This window comes from Bolinopsis microptera, chromosome 2 (genome assembly GCF_026151205.1).
Source record: "Bolinopsis microptera isolate Bmic1 chromosome 2, MBARI_Bmic_1.0, whole genome shotgun sequence".
In the NCBI taxonomy this organism is placed as follows: domain Eukaryota; kingdom Metazoa; phylum Ctenophora; class Tentaculata; order Lobata; family Bolinopsidae; genus Bolinopsis; species Bolinopsis microptera.
Window position 1 is genome coordinate 3,093,934 of NC_087073.1, and position 24,334 is coordinate 3,118,267.

At 39.2% G+C, this 24,334-nt stretch overlaps 1 protein-coding gene across 1 annotated transcript in view; it reads left to right on the forward strand.

Moving 5' to 3' along the window:
* The window catches only part of LOC134811615 (semaphorin-4A-like), a 62,662-nt gene that overhangs the window by 19,480 nt on the left and 18,848 nt on the right, over window positions 1-24,334 (forward strand). The window contains exons 2-13 of the mRNA XM_063818591.1: window positions 1,764-1,866; window positions 2,004-2,091; window positions 2,426-2,483; window positions 2,699-2,776; window positions 3,388-3,489; window positions 14,575-14,677; window positions 15,994-16,061; window positions 17,491-17,628; window positions 18,675-18,825; window positions 22,751-22,802; window positions 23,038-23,170; window positions 23,517-23,685. Coding sequence (XP_063674661.1) covers window positions 1,797-1,866; window positions 2,004-2,091; window positions 2,426-2,483; window positions 2,699-2,776; window positions 3,388-3,489; window positions 14,575-14,677; window positions 15,994-16,061; window positions 17,491-17,628; window positions 18,675-18,825; window positions 22,751-22,802; window positions 23,038-23,170; window positions 23,517-23,685 — 1,210 coding nt within the window. The 5' untranslated portion in view covers window positions 1,764-1,796. The remainder of the gene's footprint in view (window positions 1-1,763; window positions 1,867-2,003; window positions 2,092-2,425; window positions 2,484-2,698; window positions 2,777-3,387; window positions 3,490-14,574; window positions 14,678-15,993; window positions 16,062-17,490; window positions 17,629-18,674; window positions 18,826-22,750; window positions 22,803-23,037; window positions 23,171-23,516; window positions 23,686-24,334) is intronic.

Sequence of the window (24,334 nt, forward strand, 5' to 3'; positions counted from 1 at the left end):
TAAATAAGTATCATAACATTTAAAAATTTAACTTAAATCAGGTCGAATCAAAATTAAATAAAAACAACATCACCAGTGAACTGTAACCCATAAACTATAAGTATCCATAAAAATGTAAATCATGGCCATTAATTTACACTATTATATTATGATAGTACTGTAAATTAAGGTCAGATGTATCATACATTGACGATCTCAATCCTTCACAGCTCGGCACGGCCCAATCAAATAGTGCATCACGCTACAAACGATATCAAAGATCAAAGACAGAGACGGGCACTTAACTAGACTAAAGCTGTTTGATGTTTGATTTGTCCTTTGCCGAATACAAATCCAACTGTAACCTATTTCATTGCACATCACAGATGTCTAGCCCTTTTCAATCAATTTAACTCTGCTTCAAGGGAAGACATATTCTAGATGACTGTCCCACTGCCTATATCAATTTCATTTTCTCCTGCAGCAATCGAATATTTTCACCTTAACTATTCAATAATTCGTTATGAACCCCTCCTCCTTCAAAGAATCTTGATCACATTTGGAAAACCTATTTCCAAAAGACTCCCAACGAACACTTTAAAAAGCAACCCCTAAAGAACGCAAAGAGAGTAGAAAATAATCTGATTTTATGGGACATAAGTGCACTTAACACAAGGTGGGGCTTTTAATAAGTGTTCACATGTTTTTAAGGATGTCCTGTTGGACTTCTAATTCTTGACTACAAATTTTGGATGTTGAAATTTGGGAGTCTTATTTTGACTCGCAACTATGTCTCAGGAGGGAGCTCTGCTAAGATCCTGTATTATATAACAACCTCCTCTACCAGGGCTATGCCTTGTGTGTGCTGGGATCGTATTCTGGCATATACATGCTTAACTTGTTTCATTAAGGGACTGGAAAAACTACTATCGTCTGGTGCATTTTGTTTTATTTCAGGATGTGAAATGATGGTGATTATTATCTGAGTACATATTATATATTTTGTGCATTTATGATGCTCCTCTAATGTTATCATTTTAACATCTTTGTAAATAAATGATGATTAGAAGATGATACATCAGAGTCAGTTGAAGGCCTAAGACGGGGTATAGTAGCCCTTAGTAAATGCCTAACAAAGCACTTTGTCTTGCCTGGTGTGATTTATATAATGCAGTTGATGTTGAATGAGGACTTTCCATTGTTCGATGCAGTGCCAGCAGTTCACGTAGGTCTAGGTCTTCAGCTATACATGAAAAGCAATGTTAGATACATCTGTATGGTAGCGTAAAGTAAGGAACTGTGTGGTTCAGAAATCAGTTTCTGTCATTTAAACTTTTAAAATGAAATAGCACAAAAATAATCTTTGAGAGGTCATCTTTCCTTAGGTATTATATAGCTTAATTTGACTGCTGGATTCACACTAGATGAACAACCACTGCTCTGATCTCTTGGACGTCTAGAAACAGCTACTACAGTATTTACTGTTTTAAGTTACCAAAGCTCATTTTTCTTTTCAGTCAGACCTACAGTAAGCCCAACGTCTTGTGCTGTTCATTTTGAACTGTTAAATATCTTTCATATCTGGAAAAAAGCGGCATTTAGCTAAGAATATTAAGACCTTAGATATATACCGTTATAAAGTTGTAATATGATTAAAATTATAATATGGACAATATTGATAACTTCCTTGTCTATATTTGTTTTAGATCCCCCTAGTTAACTAGACAATATCCTAACTAACGCATAATAATTTCAACAAAATCCAAACAGTCACATTCCATTGCAGCATCAAAATGGTTTAGCAGGTCTGAAAATGAATGATGCTACTTTTGGCTACTTGTCTTCTACCCATAATAGCTGCCATTTGGGAGGACCTTCCTGACGAGAGTGAGTATGTTAGAATCGTCTACTCTGATCTGATACACTGCCCACACTCGAGTCACTTGTCTCAATATATTGTTCTGTTTCTCAAATGAAATTGTAAGAAGTCACAAACTCCTGTCACAAATCTCTATTAATTGCAGATTGTTACCACTGTGTGCGGTATGCGGGATCAGAGGTTTATTTCACAGCTCAGGGACTCGTCAATTCAACTCTTGTCGTTGGGGGAAGGTAAGTCCCACACCAGCTTATGTTTCAATTATGGTTGGTGTCGTGTGAGGCCTCATAACACAAATTTTCCGTTAGGCCCGTCGATTGATTTAAACCTGTTAGAAATATGAGACACCTATTCACACGTACAAATTTTCACTTGCCTATTTACAGTATGATGCGGTAAATCAATAAAGTGCACAAACCCAAAACTTGCAATCTAACCCCCTGTCTTGTCCACTTTACATGTTAATTACATGATCGATACTGTATCCTCATTCGATATCTTGATTAGATATTATGCCAGGAAATGAAGGCTCATTCATCCAATTTAACTTCACCTCTAATTTTTCAGGAATGCTGTATTGAAGCTAGATTTTAAAAATCAGATCGATGAGAATTTTCCCGATAGAGTGAGTATATGTATATATAATATATAGTGAGCTGTTAATGAAGACTGTTAATTCCATTCTTTAATTCTTTTCCCTCTGTTCTGTTCTGAAAATGCTTTTATTACCCCTCATTAGATAATCTCATTGTGATAAATGCTTTGTAATTGTTGATTCTAATTCTAATTCTCTTCAAACTGAGAGTGTGTGTAAGTGAGTGTAAACTATGTAAATTCCAGGACGTAACAGGGCAGTCAAATATTCAAGACAGAGCCCACAATGACTACACTAACTGTCTGGATGCTGGTCGATCAAAGGTTAATTAATCCTCAGTCAGCCTATTTTTCCATTTTTAAGTTTTATTCAAATTCTTACTACAACAAACATTGTTCAAGCGTTCATTATTGTTTTTTTCTTCTTAAAAACATCCCTTATGCCATGCTTGAAGTACTTTGAGCAATTGAGCTTGCTGAGAAGCTCAATTTTAATATTAATCTTTTCCAACCACATATCCAGCACTCCCTCTCTTATATAATAATAATAATTAATAATATTATTATTCATTGACAATGGTGCGGAAATGCATACTACACTTACACTTTATTAACACTTTGGTACATCAGTGTCTTACAATAAAGTGTCGCTCATTACCATTGTGCATCAAATTAATTTCAATTAATCTAAACAACACAATTCACCCTCTTCAGCTGCTGTCGCACATTAGAAGTTTTCTTTTGCAATAAACTGACTAGTAACGAGCTAACATGAGACATATTACGTATTTAGGGCAATATAATACATTGTTACAACTAGAGAAAATGTCACCCAATAACTTGATCATAATACACACGATATGATCAACTGCACTGTGTTATAATATATGTCAACTCCACCGAGTGTGTAAAGCTGACTAATGAATTGTTTTCAGGCGATGTGTGCTAACTACTACAAAGTAATAATCCCAATAGACGATAGGACGGTCCTTCTCTGTGGTACCTCCGCTTACAACCCCCAGTGTGATTTCAGACAGGTAAAGTTCAACACAACCTTCCTACAATCAACACAACCATCCTACACTTAACTCAACCATCTTATTACACTGTCACCCCGCGGCCCGCACAATATATTGAGATCGACATATCTTCGAATTTAATGTGCCCCAACTTTAATGTTCCTAGAATTAATTCTTACTTCATTACTGTGGTGCTAATCATTTAGTGCAAGCGGACACTTTAACTTTAAGCTTTAACCATCACTCTCTCTCTCTCTCTCTCTCTCTTTGTCTCCCTCGGCTGACCGCTGTAGCATTGTCCACCTACTCCCCCCATTCACCGACTATCCCCATTCAGCTCACAATGTTAGTCTCGACAAACATTGTCCTCAACTTTTACTGGGTTAACTGTAAAAGTTAATTAACCGTATCAGACCCTATAATAGTCACAAGACAGATCAGGTATTGAACGATATTGTAAAATTAAGGGACTAATAGGTTCACTTATAGTTATAGGTTCATTACCTACTCTCTCTAACTCTATAAACTTATAAACACTGTTTCTTTATTGCAGTTTAAACTACCATTGCCTAGTCACAGGTCCCTGTTACCATATAAACGAGGATTAGGGTCCAAAATATGGACAATTGCCCTTGCTAATTGCCCTATCTCCTCATTAGGATCATTATCTATCGAAATAAAGTTTCAGTTCATACTTAATAAGTATATAATAAGTATCGTTTTATACATGATAAACAAAGTCCCTACTTGATAAATGATAGGCCAGTAAGAAGACTGGACGCACAATTAGAATTTACCTGCACACAGCACATGAATCAGTGCCATTAAATCTCATCTACATGTCAAGAAGTTGCCTTCAAAAACTTTCAAATTAAGAATATAATAATCCGAGAGAGAGTGCATATAACTGTAGAGCATGCGAGTGTACCAGTAACATGGTGATAAACATATTATATTATACGCGCATTAGAAACTCAAATAGCGGAGCTGTATTATCAGCTGTATAACATGAGTTAGTGTTGTTTTGATCGCACAACAATGCTTGTTAGCTGTATTTATAAGATTGTTTGTGAGGTGGATGTCGTGAGGAGGACCAGAGAGAGGAGGAGACCGGAGTGAGCTTCACTGATTAAAAGTTAACGTGAACGTATAATAATACTTTACATAACACTGGCCAGGGCGGGTGTACAGGAGTCAAGATTACCACGCTCCCACTTTAGAGCTATCAGCTGTATTGCAGTGGTCGGTCATATATAGGTGTGTGAGCTCAAAATAGTGTGATAAATGTGCGGAAACAGTGCTGTTGTTCCATCTCCAAGGGTAACTTCGTCTTAAAGCACCATAGGGCTAATGTCATGCGAGTTTAAAGGTTGTTACTCAAATTTTGAAGAATGAACCACGGAAGGAAAGATCCTTGTTAGTTTCATTATTGAATGAATGTGACAATCCTGACGTAAGCTTAAGAATTCCAAGAATTTGATATTTGGGAGCTCGGGTCACGACTCACGTTTCAAAACTTATCACAAGTAATCAGATTGATGAACAATATGGTGAGTTTGTGTTGCAACCACTCTGCTGCAAAGAGTGACTGATAATACCATCATGTTTACAAAACGATACCCACGTGACCACGTGACCACGTGACCACGTGACCACGTGACCACGTGACCACGTGACCACGTGACCACGTGACCACGTGACCCCTGACCAAGCGAGTCAGCCATTGGGTGCCTACACTGCTGTCTGTTATTGACTTATCTTCTCCTAATGAAATTGAAGAGAGAAAGGACTTGCTAAAGTTGGGCACTTCTTGCCCAATATTAATTGTTTAAGAGGGGCCACCAATTTGTGGTCATACACCCGCAACCGTGGCACCTAAACACACAAACAATACAGAATATTATCAGAATATCAGAGTGTCGACAAAAAGACTGACTCTGATACGCTTGAGCACATAATTAACTGCTGAATAGGGTTATACCTACTGTTCCATTATAAGCTGGGAGTTACAGTGGTTATCATAAACGAGACAACTATTTATCTCATGAATGCATCTTTTAGCAATAGATTTACTGAACTTGAACTACTGTTAAGTTAAAAGTGATATCTGCGAGCCCTGGTCCTTTGTTTGAATTCACGCACCAGGTATCTCTAACCTTTTTGTGTAGAGAACGAGCAGCCCTGTACTTATTTCCAGTGACCGAGCACTGATCACCCCGGGATATTTGCTCCCCCTCATATGACGTCATTTGAGGGATGCCTGGTCGTCTATGACGTCATTTGAGGGGTGCCTGGCCGTCTATATTCTGGTCATCGACCCAACCCAACTCATTCTAACTGAAAGATGGGCTGACCTACAACATGAGCCAAAATATTCAGCATTCAATTTCTCAATCATTGACACTGACAGTGCTCCCGATCAATCACTTGATCAGCAGACAGGAGAAGTCGATATTCCTTTCAATTCAACTTGGCTTTAGAGGGTAATTAAGAAGAAGCTGTTGACATATTTTGAGGGACACCCACCTTCATTATAACAATACGCAGTGGCAGACATTATTGTGTAACGGTGGAATGGTTGAACCAGTGAACAATAGTTACAACTATTCACGGTACGCGGGTACGATAGACCAAATTGAACCGTTGAACCATTGATCCTTATTCTAGAAGTCCGATGTTGTAAAAGTAATGTAAAAGGAGAATAAGTTAGTGAAATTGTTGGGCGCATGGTAGTCCGGAAACAAAAATGTTCGTTCATTCAATGTTACACAGAAGTTTCTCAAGCATTAAATAATTCAGGTATCTGCCCAAATTTCCATAATACTGTGATATTATGTGATAATACTGTGATGTTTATGTAACTCGCACAATTCACAGTCTCTTACTAGTAGTAGTGGTAGTAATCAGTGATCAAACCGACGCAGCAGTTCAGCCACTAATCACCGGGCTTGCTTGAGTAAAAAGCACCATCACGTCTTTATTAAGACCACTCTCTAACTCTACAGCCGGCGGAGGAGAGAGAGAGAAAGTTGTAAAATCAAAAGGGACCCAAGTGAGGCGGGGTGTAATTAAGAAAGTTTAAGTAATATGCAATATAACTTAATATATAATATGCAATATAACTTAATATATAATATGCAATATAACTTAATATATAATATAACGCTTATTATCGTTACACGGCGTGAGAGTGACTCGCTTTTCGGGGAGTTAAATATAGGCTGGTAACGCTGTGCGATGACAAACTACTGTTCTTATTAATGTACTTTCGAGAGAATTGCATAAATTAGTGTATGTTTTTGTGATGATGTAAGATTTTGGATAGTCCGGCTGAGAAAACGTAAAACGGGCATTGGGAGGTTTACAGCGTATGACGTGAATCATGTTTTATGATAGATTGAGGGTTCACGTTTGGAATTTTAAATTGAACTCGAGGTCCAAAGTTGAATCGACTTGAGCTAAGAAAATACACAATGTTTAAACGAGTCAGTTTAAAATAATTGTTGGACAATAGTTTTTATAAATGAACATTACTTGCAGGATGTATTCCCCACTGCACAAGGAAATAAAACCCTCAATATTTTACAGCAATGTCGAAAACTCTGACTCCCAATTCCCAAATATAGGGTCCCGGACTATGTCTCCACAGTCCACACACACACAATCTAACACATGATTTCGTAAATAAACATTCCTTCCTTCCTGCATAATGCCCAGATTTACACAGCAAACCTTATGTCCTTCGTTTTGTAGACGGCGTCTCTGCTTGCATTCCAATCTCTCCTGCGGTGTATTTGCACTATTAAGGGTCAACATTGTCCATGATGGAGCCCTGACGTGATATTCTCATCATGATAAATTAGGGTGAACTGTTCTCTGGGCTGCCAGACTGCGATCGTGTCATCGTGTGCTGATAATAACTTTAGAGTAATCGTGTAAATCATATATTGGATCTTTTAAAACTTTTATAAAAACAAAGTCCAAGCGTGATCGTTAAATTTTTCCTGCTACGTTGTGATTTAATGAATCCACACATTACGTGTAAATTGCGGAATTTGTCAAATATTTTCGCCCAGACGGCCTAACTTGGTTTAATTTTTACTAGGTCAGATTTGATTAGGACAAGATGGGTAAAATGGTAATTTTTCGTTCACTGGTTTTGATTGCGATAGACGTGATGAATTTAGCCCTGAAAATCTCTCAAGAATTTAGATGGTGAAATTTGAAATGAGAGCCCAGTCTGGTTTTGGGACTTGGAAGAATATAATGTTGGTAGTAAATACCGTGCACTTTGACAAATTGCCCCCCAACAAAGTAAAAACCACCAATTATTAAAGTAAATAAATCCATGATGTTATGGTTAATCTCATTCTCAGTATGAGAACTCCCACAGATTCCAGAAAGATACCCACTCAGAGCTGAAAACCCTGAAAAAATCTGAAAACTTAGCAAAAGTGTGAAATTTAGCCGCCAAAACCGTGAACATCAAACAAGAGAAAACCTGGGGGAGGGAGGTTTCTCACTTCACACGTTGAAGAAGCTGTGACAGGCTTGTAGTGCTTGTAGAGGGGTCTGCCTGGAGCAGACCCATCTGCCAGACCTCCGGAATTGGATCCAGGCAGGTGGTAGTCGTATCTCAGTCCATCTGCAGCCCAACTTAACCTCTAGTTTAATAACGTTACAATTACTCTAGTTGACATGTAGAGTCAGTCTAATTACCTCCAGTCTTGTGGCACCAGGGTAGTTATATAACAACAGGGTTATTACCTGTTTTAAACTTGAAACCCAGCACTCCAGCACTTGTGTTGTGAGCTGTGGTGCTTTAAGACAGGGTAATGAGTAATTTGGTAGGCTCGGTGCTGATGGCTTAGTTAATTCATAATCCCGCCAAACTGAAGCCTCACATTTTTGCTTATGTCTCATGTTAAAAGAGTTCATACTGTATCTAGTTAAAATAGTTAAATTCAAATTAAGTTTGGCCCTCTTTAACTACTTGAAGTTGTAAATAGTCCAACAAAGTTGAAAACAGAATTTATTTCCATCTTTTAACCAAAATTCCCAGCTTTTATACTTTATACTTTATAAAAACCGTGAAACTCATGACCCAAGCCAAAGTGTCTGAAAACGTGTCTGAAACACATATTATTATATTCTAGAGGGCTCTGGATAATTTTAGTAGGAAGATCCACTTAATTCACATTATTTGGGGGTTGTGGTGGTGACAACACATAATTTGAGACCGCATTAAGTTCTCAGTGTCTTACTTTTAGTACAGTAAAGTAGAAATCACACATATTCTCCTGTCAAAGACTAGTGATCTCTTTAAACCCGCTCTCCGCGCCACTTTATCCGCAATAATCTGAGTTACTAGACGGAACTTGTGTATAATTCAATATATTTTATTATTATATCAATATTATAATCCACTCTTAGCTCCAGATTCCGGTATTTATAGCCCGATGATGATGATCTCAAAAATACCAATGAAAGAAGCTGAAGATCTGTTATCAGTAATACTAATATAATAGACCCTGCTCAGTTTCCACCCTTCTTAACGGGCTACTTATTTCAATATCACAACTACCGCTAACTACTCTAACTGCCACTGTATTAAATTATCGGCAAATCTAACGAGATGATTTAATTCGTATTGCAAGACTTTTCTAGACATAGTTTAGAAGTCAGAACGGGTCCTGTGAGTGTGTCTCCATGGTCCTGTGAGTGTGTCTCTATGGTGCTGTGAACCAGGAGTTCAGGGTCTGGTCTGGCGAGGTGTCTCTTTAGTTCAGGTCTGGTTATTATCCTTCTCAACTCTCAACTCTCAACTCTCAACTCTCAACTCTGGCTGTGGAAATATGGAAATATGACTTGCTAATCACGCGTTTGGAGAGTTCGTCCACGGTGCTGTTCGGTAACTTTCATCTCGAGACATGATAACCCGGCTAGACATAAGTTATCAGTCGCTACTACTCGATAACTTTCAGAGCTCCCTTGAACCCCAGACATTGGTTATCCATGTAAAACTTTACGTTAGAGATATCAGATAAAAGCTGACTATGTGAGGTTTTATAAGAGGTTTTAGCGTTTATAATGTTTATCATGATATTGTGTAAAAGTGATGAGTATACTGTTATCAGTAGATCCCTCACTTGCACAGTAGATTTGGGAGGTATACAGTGTAGCTGCTAGGCTAACAAGTCCATCTCCCTCAGTGCTTCTTAAAACTTAGGAGTGCCACACGGTAACGACCCGGTAATCCTCCGGGAGCTTCAAAAAGAAACTCGATCATTCACCCAGAACAACCACCACAATATGTTTTCCGGCTCCCTACGGGCTACGTCACAGGTTCCTTTTTCAAACACCTCTCCGCAGTGTATCTGATTTTTGAACTGCAGGACACACAGCGGGGCCGGGGTGAATACTCAACAATTTGTGTGCAGCAACCTTTAATGTTTCAATAACCACAGGGGTAGAACAAACTTATTAAATAAGAGTTAAAATTTGATGATAGTTTCAGTTGCCCCGAGCCCCCTGGTGATGGTTCCCATTTGAGTGCAGACTTTTGTCGAGCGAGCAGCTCCAGCTGTTCTCCGTGACTTGATCGGCTACGATTTGAAATGTGCCAAAGAGAGCTCATGATTATTTGGTAATGATTTAATGGCCTGGGTTCTACCGAGTAAAACCGTTCCCCGAATAAAGCTCACTTGGAAGGGCGTACCAGATCATTTAGTCTGCTCACTTCAAAGTTCTAGTTCACTTCAAAGAAAAGTGCTAAAATTATCGAACAGTCGGGATCACATTTAATCAGCATCATTGCATTTCAACTTAAAAACCATCTTCAAAACCGCTTACTTTGCACAAAGAACTGATTTAGAACTTGAGAGCTCGAAGCTCGTTATTAGCAAATAGCGGGTATAGAAATTGGACAGCAGCCAATATAATGTCAGCGCGATAATCACGTGATCTTTATTCACCACGTGAGTCACACTGTACTTTTTAGCAAAGGTTTGATACTATTTAAACTGTAATGACATAGTGTCGTGTGGAAGGATATATTATAATATAACTACTCCCACCTTGACAGAACAAGTGTACAGCTCACTGTGTCCCAGATCTCATCTCTATTTGCTGAGACTTCATGTCTCAAGTCTCCACGTCAGTAGTAGATTACTGAATCTTGTTCAGGTTAGAATCACCATGTGATGGAGTAAAAGGTTGTGATTTATTCAAACTCTGTCGGCTCTGTCTGTGACGGGTAGAGGCGTTTTATAACCATCAAGAAGGTATCATTCAATCATTGTTACAATGGTACAAAAGTAAGGATTTGCATGAGTTCGAGGACTCTTTTGTGCTCGGGATCTAAGACGTCAAGCCCCTCGGAAAGTTTCTGTTAAAATCAAGATACGCCAGAATAATGTATCCAGCAGTACACCCTTAATTCAAGTTTTAACAATGTCGCTGACTTGATAACAATTGCCACCTTGCCCTCAGCGTCTAATTGCGGTATACTAGGAGGGTGGAATTTGTGCCCTAATGAACTAATAAATTGGCCGGGCAAGGATCTGCCAGATTGGAGTCGACTAATGCGCTGTTTCCAGAGTGTTGCTAAGAGAGTTCATGGGTTGTTACGCTGTTCAGTGTCCTGGTGACTAGTTATCATACTAATTCAATATCTGACACGTGCTCCACTTATAGCTGCACGTGCTTGTTGCACTGCGCCTGCCAGGCTCAACTTGTTTTAACACACGTGCAGAATGCAGAATTGAATGAAACAAACTATTCTGATTTGAATAAATCCTATATTATTGTACGTGCGGTATAAGCCGCTTCAAAGTGTCATGCCAAGAAATTTGAGAGATTTTACCTTTGATGTTGAGGTGTGTGTCATTATCAGGGTGTACTGTTCAGAACAGGGTGCACTGTTCAGAACACATTAGAGCACTATACAGTGTCTACGAAGGTGTTATAAAAGTGGTAACTTTTAGCATTGTCGCCCTCTACTACCCTCACTACCCCCCCTCTGATATGATGATAATACCGTTACAATTGACAAGGTTTGTGTTATCAAAGTAATCATATTATCGGGGACCTGATTGTATGGAGATGCGATCAAAGGAGGGTGAGTGCGTTTAACGTGATGTCCTTCTCTTGAAGATTATCAGCTGACAAAAGTTGTGATGTAACCCGCCCCCATTATGATGAGATACTAAAATAGCTTTGGTTTCTCCAGAATAACACTCCCGGCTCATCATTCCCGATAATAATAACCTTATCATAATAGTTCGCCATAACCTTATCGCTATCATGTGACATCTTATGTAACCGATAATATGATAATATGCAAGAAATGCTTTTAGCAAATCTCGTATCAAAGTGGCCTCATGATGTGCCTGTAATATTGTCTATACTATATATTATGGTGATAGTATCCGCCTGGGCGATGGTGTAAAGGTGTAAAGTGTAAAACTGGGGAGTGGGTGACATGTAATTTAGCGGAGTTGGGGTGCATAACATTAATAAGTAATTCTGGAGGTGCTAATGTGCTATATAGAGCGTTTTTATCAGCACTGTATTCTATGAAATGTAAAAATACCATAGTTTTAACCCATGTAAGGTTGTCTCCAGAGAATTCAAGTATTTAATAATTTGCATAAATTTTCATAATTTTCCGTAATATTATATGTGATGAAAGACTGAACACTACAGTAAATACTGCTTGTAATAATAATATCACGCAATGTAAGAAATACGCACGTGCTAATCCACAGTCACTGATAATGTTCTAGTGGCGACACCGTAAACCGATATCGATAATACGGTTCAGCCTGGAAATTACAGCCCAATCGATAACTCAATGAAAGTAATTGTTTAGTAATACTAGTAAAAGTAGAGGTTGTGAGTGACAAATGCCCCCTTTTCGCAGCCTCATAATCCCCCCAGTAATCTAGCGGGGTCTGCACGGTTTGAGAGATATCAGGGGGGAATGCTGGCTAGTAATCCTCACTTCGTGTCGAGTTCGGCCTTGTTTTGGGAGGAAGGGAGTTGACGGGGTGAGATCAGGGGCAGGTGCTGGCACCACCACCAGACTCTCTCTCTCTTGACTGACACAGTCTTATCACACAGTGAGGGGAGCAGTGGGGAACAGTGAGGGAACAGTGGCTCAGTGGGGTGTGTGCTTTATTGCTCTTTACTTTCCCATAGAATAGGGCTCAATAGATCGGGGAGAATGAAGTGAGCCGGAGGGTTGAAGAGTTAAGGTGGATGATAATTGATTATTAGGTTCAATTTAATAACCCGCCCTAAACTTTTACTCATCGCATTGATGTCTAAAACATTAATTATTTGACCGACGCGTCTTAACTTCGTGTAATAATGTTACAGTCCAAATGAAACTTTTACATTATAATATTTGGTGCCATGTTATGAAATAATGATAAATGGTGGGAATATTGGCTGATTTGTGGTCCCCGATAATTTGCTCTCACCTTTTCCTGATTCCCTCCTCCCTGTATTCAGTTCCTCTGGCTCTTTAAACCTAAGCCTCACTAGATTTTTAACCCGTCGACACAGTAAAGGTTCACATTCTTTCACGGGTCGATTTTAAAACCATCCACTTTTAAAGATTATGATTCTAGAACAATGAATTTTCAGAGCTGTACCATAAAATCGTTGCCTTTAAGCAAAGATCATTTGGTGCTATTTTGGGAACTTTTGTAATGGCTTTTATACGATTCCAACAGATACCTATACTAAATGAGACAAATCTGTTTGACAGCTGTTGAGCTGAAATGTTAAACAAGTCAGGTAGAATCCCCTCTAACTTGTGTCAAATAGTTTAAGAGAGTAATGCTACCTGGACCCGGACCCCCACATGCTCCCGAACAATAACTAGATTCATGATCAAGATGACATGTTATGAATGAAATGCCCTCAAGATAGCTCACCTCTAGCTTTGAACCGCAGAGCACGTTTTAAACAACCCTGAAAACTTCTTTGCCTGTGACGTGGCTTGTTTACTGAGAGAGAAAGATTGCTTGACTTGTTCATGATCGAGTAGAGAGAGACGAGGCTTGGTCACACAATCGTAATAGCATTTTAATTCGAGTTGACGGAAAGTTGAAAAGTTAAGTGAAAAGTTAGAGATGACTCTAAAAGCTTTACCTCACATTTCACAGCGTAACATTTAGCCTCTGTATAAGAGCTGACTGAGGACCGCTCCTAACAGAGCGCCATTTGTCATGGCAACCACTCTCACTCACCAATTTGTCACATCTACATCCGGCCAAGTAACGGGTTACTCCTTCCCCACTGATGGTGCCTAATATTGCTCTCTGAACAATGGATAGAGTGGCTAAAAGTGGCTAAAAGTGGCTAAAAATGGCTACAAGTGGCTAGAAGTGATTCGCCCCACCCTCCCTCCTCTTCCCCTCTCACAGCTAAATACAATAGCTAGTCGACTGTCTGGTTAACTATTGAGCTCTACCCTACAGCTGTTCCCATTGAACAATGTACATAATGAATAATGATATGTACCCAGGAGATAACTCTCGGTTATTATACCGTGTTGTAAAGGTGCTGTCTGCTGCTCAGTGAAGCCAGTGCTAATTAACTGAGTGCTAATTAACTGAGTGCTAATTAACTGAGTGCTAATTAACTGAGTGCTAATTAACTGAGTGCTAATTCACCGCTCACTTCATCACACACTCCCTCACATGAAACTCTAAACTATAGTTACATGTAGACTTGTAGAGTAATACAGGGGGTTAATGTCACTTCTAATGTTCTGAACTCTGAACAACAGGCTATAAAATAGAACTTATACCATCTTCTATTGTGTTACAGATATTCCATGATGAGTCTTTGCTTAGGAATGTTTTTGAGAAAGTTAAATCATCAAGATTAACTGTGTAGTGATAGATTCATAAAAATGACACACTTTGGAAGCTCAATGACTGTTCATATATTTTAAGATTTGAGCTATTCATTCACCGTGCTATATAAATCACTTCATGCCCATGTTTGGATATCTGTTCATACCCATATTTAGAGATATTTTTTCATGCCCATATTTGGATATCTGTCTCTAAAACCACTCTATTTCAGGTATCTGATCTGAGCTACTCTAAGAGACTGGACACGGTGTCAGGAGAAGGGCTCTGTCCGGCTGATCCTAACATGTCCGTCACGTACACCAAAACCTCCACCGGTATGTTACCTTTCTATACCTGCAATTGTTCTCCTGATTTTTCGTTATTATGTGTCCTGATTATTCATTATTATGTGTCCTGATTATTCGTTATTATGTGTCCTGCTGATTCGTTATTATTTTGTGAGCACAGTTTCAAAGGAAACTGACTCTCTAAAACATGTTCCGTCCAATTGTCCTAAATCATAACCCTTTTGTCGGCTCTCCTGTTCTCGTTATGAAATGATATTTTTCTTTTAAAATAAACAATTGGAAAATATGGATGGAATTTTACGCTTAGGACAGAAATTAGGGTTAACTTCAAATTTGCATGTTACATTTACATGGATTACGGGTTGAGCAGAGTATACTCCTGTGTTACACACTGTACCTACAAGGATTTGTTTTAACCCCCACTTCAACATGACACTTTAATAATGAGTTTCCCTCCTTTCGGTGATGAATTTGTCAGGAGCGCGTTCAAATTATCATAATTAAGTGTCAGTAAGTACTACCTTTATGACAAGCAGCAACTTTATTTAGTAATATAAAATTGCCATCTTTTGTCATTTGAGGACCAAGAAACTGAGGGGAAGGTGATTTGTGACAACCTACCTCCGACTCTGACTGATTAATCAATATTAACGTACGGTCTTACGGTGTACAAGTGTCCAGAGTCTATTATATAACTTTATATATAATATTAGATCACAGTTCATTTCTGTGCAGTTGTAGTAGTATATAACATAGTAGTAGGGTAGTAGTAGGGCTCGACCAAATCAGGCTCATATACCTGATCAACTTCTTGCTGCTCTAAATTTGATTAGCTCCGTTGTAAAGGGAGAGGAGGTAAAGTTGCTGCATACCACCACTCTATTAATCATATTATGTTATGGTTATGTGAAAAGATAATATTGAAACATGTCAATGTTGCCTGAGTTAGATGTAAGAGCTTTGTTATTATGGTAAACAAGAGCTGGCGGAAGAGTAGATTAGATTGAGATACTGTAAGACTTGTTACCATGGTTACTGTGAGACTTGTTACCATGGTTACTGCGAGACTTGTTACCATGGTTACTGCGAGACTTGTTACCATGGTTACTGTGAGACTCGTTACCAAGGTTATTTAAGCTCAAACTAACTTAATAGACTCGCAATAAATACTAGGACAAAATAAACCTTCTAGGTATCTTCCTGACATGGTGAGATTTGAGATAATTCCGAAAATTCAAAATGCGTATTTAAACGTCTAAAATGTTGATGTTATACGGTGTTTAGGATATGATATTGATGGGACCTTGCATTTTAGATTAGATAACTAAACCACCATTCTTCAGGTGTTGGTTTCGCTGGAACTTGTCGGAGTGTTTGTACTCAGCACGCCATTTCTCGCATGAACCTACAGGTCTGCTCATTATCTTTTATTATTAGTTAAATAATATGTTTATTTTGTAATCAACATTGACACCTACTTTAACCATCAAAATTACATTAACATCAACCACCAACGAAGTTTGGGAAATAGAGTTCATTGGCGGATTGTGAAAGACACATAATTCACAATCTCACCGATCATTATCACGATTATAATAGATTCAGTTCATCACTCTTAGTTTAACGACATCAAACTTGACAGTTATATGTTCTGAGATGAACTGTTCATGTTCTAGAGCTACTTGGTAACCATCGTAATCATGGTTCCGTAGAAACGAACCCTGGCATGTTGCCATGTATTATACTATACAGGGCCAGGGTGTTTCAAGACTCGTGTACTTGTAGTTCTACAGTATATTACTATACTGTACCTATACCTACAACAGCTGTAGTATACTACGTAGTGAGCTATATAATAATTCTTATACCTGACATAGCTCACTCGGACCCTCGTGCAGTTGCTCATGGTTCAAAACGTAATTTCGCTCGTTTGGATCCTTAAAATCAGACTCAAAGTCGTCCACTTTTACCGTTTAAAAGACTTGACATAAGTACTGACGGTATATATTGCTATTGTGATATTGGATCACGATTCTAACCCTCTTCTTTATCTATAATTACTATAGAAAACTTGAGCGAAGCAGGATATTGTTATATAAACGAACATTACCGAGAATTTAACAACCTCCATATTTTATACAGTCGGTCAGATCTTTGAACGAGAATGTGGTTAAGTGGTTCTGACATGACACAACATGCACCACTTCCCCTCGTGATGGCCACTTACAATTCCCCACATACCAGCTGTACAGTGTACCTGAGCCCCCTCTCTCAGCGCCTCTTAGCCCCTCTCTCGGGTCAGCTCGCTTCTTTATCTTCCTCCCTCCCTCTCAGTCATCACAAAGCGCGGGGTCTACAGCTAAATTCATTAGCTATATCTGGGATATGAAGTTTACTGAGCTGGTTTTTGTTAAAGTGGCACGTGTTGAACCACGTGTTGTGACGTCATGGCACGTGTTGTACCACGTGTTGTGACGTCATTGCACGTGTTTTACTGAAGCTGTGAGAGTTACTAAAGTTGGGGTGCAAAGTAGTGCTACGTCTAGTGCACCACTCACTCGTTGTTCCTTTAGAGGGTTTGATAATTGATAAGACCACTTTGATGAGATGAAAGTACGTAGTGTGGAGTATTATTTACTAAGCTGATATTATATAGAGGTCAGAGGCTGTGCTTTGTTGTTTTGTTGAGGAACTAAGAAGCCCCACTACTCAATACTCATTATTATCACAACTATCCTCACTACTACCAAGACTAGCCATTAAACTGTATAATATGATCATTATCCTCCTTCAAACCAGATTATGTTTACTAATTAATCACATTATTTGTTCTCTCTCAGGCTGGATCTCTAGTCGCAACTGCGCGCACCTTCAAGACGGAGGAGGTACTAAGTGGAGCTGATTTTGTCTACTCTTTTGAGCAGGACGACTTTGTTTACTTCTTGTTTAAGGAGACCGCTCTTGAAGAGGAAAGAGAGGTAAGTTCTCAAACACAAGGAAGTTTGTAAATGGTACATTTTGTATAGTCATCGTTCCGAAAGTCAGTAGTATAAGAACTACGAGGGGAAATGACAATTTCTTTCGGATGTTAACATCTAATCGCCTGGTATGGCCATACCACGCCGTGAAATGGTACATATTTCAAATCTGTAGACTTGTTATCAAAAGATTCAGAGTATATCAGGACTTTCGGGTGCCTTCAATAGGCTATAGAATAGCAATCATTGATCAGTAAATCACTTTATGTCTGCGATGAAAGTTTTACAAAGATCGTTAGTATTCTGCATAATATCATCATAGAACCAGATGTCTCGATCTCCCCTGCATAATCATGATATATGTAATAGATATTTGAGAGTCTTCCTCCTGATTCGCCAGATAGCCGCTGGAGACCCTCCGGCTTGTAATCACGGAGTCATTTAACCAACCCATAGTCCAACTGTGTCGCAGTCAGTCTGAGAAAAGTATTACTATTCAGTATGCGTCTGGAGTTGGGCATACAATCTCCATCACAATGGCAAACCTTAATGGCCTGGCCCGTCTGCCTTTTGTTGGCAGTGGTAGTGATGAATATAGAACCTATTGGCTGCCTATTATCCTTATACCTAGACATCGTAACTCCAGCCTTCTCTGTCGCGCTTATCTCAAGACTTCAAGACGGGCGGGTTAAGTAACTGGTATTGTAACTCATTGGTATCCTAACGGGTAACTATTAGCTACAGTACTCAGATACCATTATCATATCATTAGCAAGGCTCTTTTTCTGGGTAACTCAACCTTGGAAATTCAGGAACCAGGCTCAATTTAAAATCCGTTAACAGATCATTAGAATATTCTAATAGCTCAGATTTCAAGATGATCCCCGACCTCCTGTCCAGTGCCCATCAGTTCAACTGCGGTTCACAATAATTTCACATGATCTAACATAACATTACAAACAACAGCATTGGAATATTTTTCACAATCAGATAAAAATGGCCCAATTAATAAATTTAAAATTAACAATCCCCTGACCACCCTGCAGTACGTCTACTCGAGAGTAGGACGATTATGTAAGAACGATGTTGGGAGCAGCTCTGTCTTCTTCAAAGATTACTTCAAAACCTTTCTAAAAGTCAGGATCTACTGTACCAGCAACCAGCCGGGGGAGACCCCTTTCGACCACAACGAACTGGGTAAGACATTATTCAGTACTCAGTATTTTGTCGAGTACCTACCTGATGAACATTAAGTATTTCTTTATTAGTTACGGGTCACTTATTGAGTTATTGAGGGGGAGGGTCGATTTCAAATGGTCTCTTATGATAATATTATGTATTCTCTTCGTTTAACTTAGTAAATGACGGTGTCATTTAATTTTCCAACCACTAACTTGAAATTGATTGATCACCTTCCTTACTTCCTCGCCTCAAAGGTAACGTATTTTGAATGTCCCCTTAAATTTGCAGACAAGTCGTCATCTTGTATCCTCCGCCATAATTCCCGAATCTTAATGAGCATCATGTATGTAGTATGTACTCTATTATAGTCAATCTAACTAAAATGAGTAATTATTATGGAAAACAATATACGATATCGTCTGTATCCCGATCCCTAGTCTGTAGTGTTGAACGACGCTGCTACTGTTTACACACTACACACATGCACCAACTGAGGTCACGTGTTGTACGTATGATAATATCGTTAATAGCTTATATTGGTATGTATCGTAAATAATTTGAATTCTATGATGATAAAAGGTGTGATATTATATAGTTTAACTTCGAACTCTGCTGTAGGAGGGCAGAGTGGCGACTGTAATGTTATTTGGCAGCCCCAAATTAACGCATTTAATAACATGAACCTACGTAATGAGAGATAGAGCTGACAACTTACCTTGGTATATCATGTCGTAGCAGGTGTTCAAATATCTGGCACTCTCAGCCTGGTTTTCATGTCATGTTCAGTACTCAGTTCCAACACGGTGTTAATAAGGCAATCAAGAGAGGGGGCAGGGGAGCTGTGCGCACTGGGAGCTGGTGTACTGTGCGCACTGAAATGGTGTATAGTATGTCCACTTCTCATGTCATCGGGCACTCCGCAAAGTTATTTGTATATAGTGATGGTGGTGTCTCTCCCCTAGGTTATCCCAACCGTGACAGACTTTCGTCTAATGTGGCTAATATATGCAGTGTGAATAAATTATGTTATATATAATATGAATAAAATATTGGTATGTAAAATAATTAGGATAATATAGTGTTTTAGCATGGAAGGACGGCGTGCCACGGTGGTGATCATTTATTATTTTGTGGGGCTGTGCCTGCACTGTAGCGTGAACATGTCCTTATACGGGGGTGCTTGGATGGAAGTTTGAAACCATCTTTAAACGAATGAGGAGCAGCTGACTCCACCACCACCTCTCTTGACACACAGTGCTATTGTTAATAAATGCTGCCTGCAAGTGCAAATACTGTCGGAGTAAAGCGGCGTGAGCATTCTTTCGGAACTTATTCTAGATACATTAGGTTCAGTGCATATTACAATATTTACATATTTATTTGTACTGTTTCCATTACGACCGTCACTCCATTAATTCATTTTATTTCCCACCATGTCTAGATTCCGCTCTCTTTTAAGATTGCCAGAGCTCTTTGATTTCAACCAATAATAAGGTCCTAGTTTTGATAGAAGGAAGACGGTTTGAGCTGACTACTTATACTGCAACTGATAGCTGCGTTGAGAGCTAAAACATGAGCAGCAATTAAAGTTAGCGCAATCCTTTCCCAACACTGCCAGTAAATGTGCCAGTAAATGTAATTTACGTGGAAATGTGTAGATATTGCCTGGCACTTTAGGTTAAACCGTAAAACAAAGATACGGCCGCAGTTACTGCAGGCTAGGTTTAATCCCTCATGAGAGGATGGCGCGCAGTGAGCCGTGTCGGCTAATGATGTGAAGCTGTGTTAGTACCGTGTTAATAACTCACATTCTCCAAGCACAGTTAGCACATCTCATAGCACAGTTAGCACATCTCATAGCACAGTTAGCACATCTCATAGCCAGTTAGCACATCTCATAGCACAGTTAGCATGTATCTCATAGCACAGTTAGCACATCTCATAGCACAGTTAGCACATCTCATAGCACAGTTAGCACATCTCATAGCACAGTTAGCACATCTCATAGCCAGTTAGCACATCTCATAGCACAGTTAGCACATCTCATAGCACAGTTAGCACATCTCATAGCACAGTTAGCACATCTCATAGCACAGTTAGCACATTCTCCCAGCACAGTTAGCACATCTCATAGCACAGTTAGCACATTCTCCCAGCACAGTTAGCACATCTCATAGCACAGTTAGCACATCTCATAGCCAGTTAGCACATCTCATAGCACAGTTAGCACATCTCATAGCACAGTTAGCACATCTCATAGCACAGTTAGCACATCTCATAGCACAGTTAACACATCTCATAGCACAGTTAGCACATCTCATAGCACAGTTAGCACATCTCATAGCACAGTTAGCACATCTCATAGCCAGTTAGCACATCTCATTGCACAGTTAGTACATCTCATAGCGCTTATAAAACTGAGTCATCACCGTGTCACGTGTTCCCCTCCAGTGTATTGCACTCCGATAATGTAAAACAATCCGATATCAGTGTTATCGAGAGGAACACCAATTTACGGCAATTCGGGGCCAGTTAACTGATAAATTAGAGCACTGGTATTCACTGATAAGGGGCCAGGGAATTCCTAGGAAGTGCAAAAATATATTTGACCAGGTGCGAATTTTTACCAATTTATCGCTGACCTGTTTTTAATAGGATACGTGTTAACGGCAATTCGTGTTGTCATCTTAGTTCCACGGTACCGTCGGTACCTAAAGTGGTGATATCTGTATGGGAAAATTCGGTGGTTTTTGGGGAATATCATCCCCTGATAATAATGTCCCCTGATTGCTCCTGCATCACCAAGTGTTCACAGTTCAGCATGAATGAATCTAACTGTAGCCAAGCTCTATAATTGCTCCATCCTTTATTGACCACAGCTAAACTTTATAGACCATAGCTAGACTTTATAGCTAAACTAGGACACATCAAACATCGTTTACATAATATTTTACATACGTTTCATTAGCCATAATAATATCTTGATGTCCCAAACAATAGACAACACCGCAGTCAGCATAAGGTGCAGATATATTGCTATACTTTACCAAGTTTACAGTTCGATAAAGACTACTGATTTGATTGAGATGTGCCTGGCACCCCGCCTGTTGGACTTATTATCAAAGCGCTGATAAGTTATGCTATCAGACATAATATATTATGATAAGTTATGCTATCAGACGAAAAAAATGACAAATAAATCGGTTTTACTCTCTTAAATATAGCCTAGTCGTGATAAGACTGATTCGAAGCCTACCACGCACAATGATTTTGTAATGCTTCGGTGCATTTTAAAAATCGTTCCTTGTCGTGAGCTCCAAATTCCCTCCCTCTTCATACAAAGCCCGGTCCGGATTATGTTTTTATGGATTATTTATGCGAATTGTTAGGTCATAAGTTTTTTGTCATACTTAAAGAACACATAATGTTCTTAAAATACTTGGTTATCCGGCATGGTTCATATTTTAATTACATTACACGCCGTCCCACTCTATTGTGGTCGATTATTTATCTTTGATCGGCAATCAGCAAGCGACCTTTGCAGAACATTGGTCTCATTAATTCGATTGTTAATTGACGGGAGGTCCCATTATCTAAGAGCAAGTCCTTGCTTGAAATTGCACGGATGACAAGTCATGATATTGTTTAGAATTTGTTATTCAGTTCTTAGTGCACACAATTATAATTGAATAAAACAGTGAAGTTCTGGGGATTGAAAATAGCGTGCATACCTTTTCAACAAACTGATCTTTCAAGTTTGATCAAATAAAAGACATTTTTAGACGGTGTCTAGCATCTAACCTTTAACGTTTAACTTTTGACTTCCGATCTGGCCACAATTCTGCATCTAGGATGAGTTAAACATTTCATCCTAAATTAGCTGACTAATGTTGAACTGCCTGATGTTTACTTTGTGTTCATTTAACTATTTCTGTTTCAGGAGGCGCTTGGTTTGATGAAGGAGTTCTCTACACCACTTTCTCCGGGCCCAAGTGAGTGTGGTATTTATTGTAACCTTATAAAATACCTGAAAACCACCTTAAGAAGCACATAAAACCCACTTTATAAACTACATAAGCATGCATAACCCCACTACCACAAACCGTCTAACCAGTATAACCAGTATAACCTTGCTTGCTCTTTCAACTAGTCCTATGAATGCAACAATTACCACGGGCTTGCTAAACCCACCACTAACCTGAAACTAAACATAAACCACACTTTTAGAAACCTGGTCAGTGGTTCCATACTCTGCACGTTTACTCTCCAACAAATAGAGGCCGCTTTCAAGGGCAAGTACAAAGTACATGACTTTGACACCATGAGGTGGATGCCAAAGAAGAACTTCAAGCCAGTACAGGTATGAGAGAAGGTCATGTTCCAAAGAAGTGCAGAGAGGATGAGATCACGGGGGGACATGTCAAATTTGACATATTTCTCAAATAGTAAAACTCAATAAAGAATTGGGGGAGCCCTTATTTTGCTAGATGAGCTCATTAAAAAGTAAAGGTACATTTTTCGTACCCTAGCACATATTCTACTAGTGCACTACTAACACTGCAACATGAAAGAAGAACAATAGTAATCTGAATGTAAAAAAAGGGAACCGGCACGTTGGACATTATTAAGGCTTTACCTAACTTGGGCCTATTCTTAAAATAGGTCGAAACATTTGTACAGCTACTAACTACCCTCCTCCTCCTCAGTGCACCTCCCACCCCAACATCACAGCAGCCCGTGAAATAGTGCTGATGCACGACCCCATCTTCTCCTCGACCCCTCTCTACTCCTACCCCTCACACAGACTATCAGGCTTAGTTGGCAGGGAGTTCTCCGCCTTTGGTTCTACTTTTTACGAGCTCTTCTCTAGTAATGGTAAGATTAAGGACACGTTGTCCTGTATATTTTGTTAGTAGATATTATATTCTCGGGAGTGTCCCGCATCATACCTCGTTTAGTGGTTATAGTATGTTGACTTCTGAGCGATAAAAATAGCTAAAGAATGTGGCACGTGGTTCTGAAAGTATTTGAAGTTGGTGAGAAGAAAGAACGGCATTTTAGGGCTTGTGCGCCGAGTTTGTTCCCCAACAGCTCAATGTAATCGTCTAAGTGTCTGTAAGGCTTCAAACCGTGGACCGATCACAAAACCCTGTCAGATCCGAGAGCGATGTGTTAAGCTCTAACTCTGGGATAAGGTAGTAAATATTGCCCAGATGAGAGAGATATGTTTACGTGGTGACACCGAGTACGGCTTCTTAGCAACTTCTGGTCGGGTTTAAACGGCTTTTAACCAGCTTACCCGAACTTTTCTCGAGAAAAATTCGCTCTCTCCGGGTAAGGTGGATAGTCGTGCTTGGAGGGTCGAAGCTCAGTAATTGGTTGAAATAAGTACGATAATTGGTATGATCTATCAGCAGAGGGTAGAAATATTTGGGAGGAGCTGGCACCTACTCCTAAATAATATTATACAGTGTCATCTCCCTTATCAAGATTCTAGAGACTAGATATGTATCTCATATTGTTA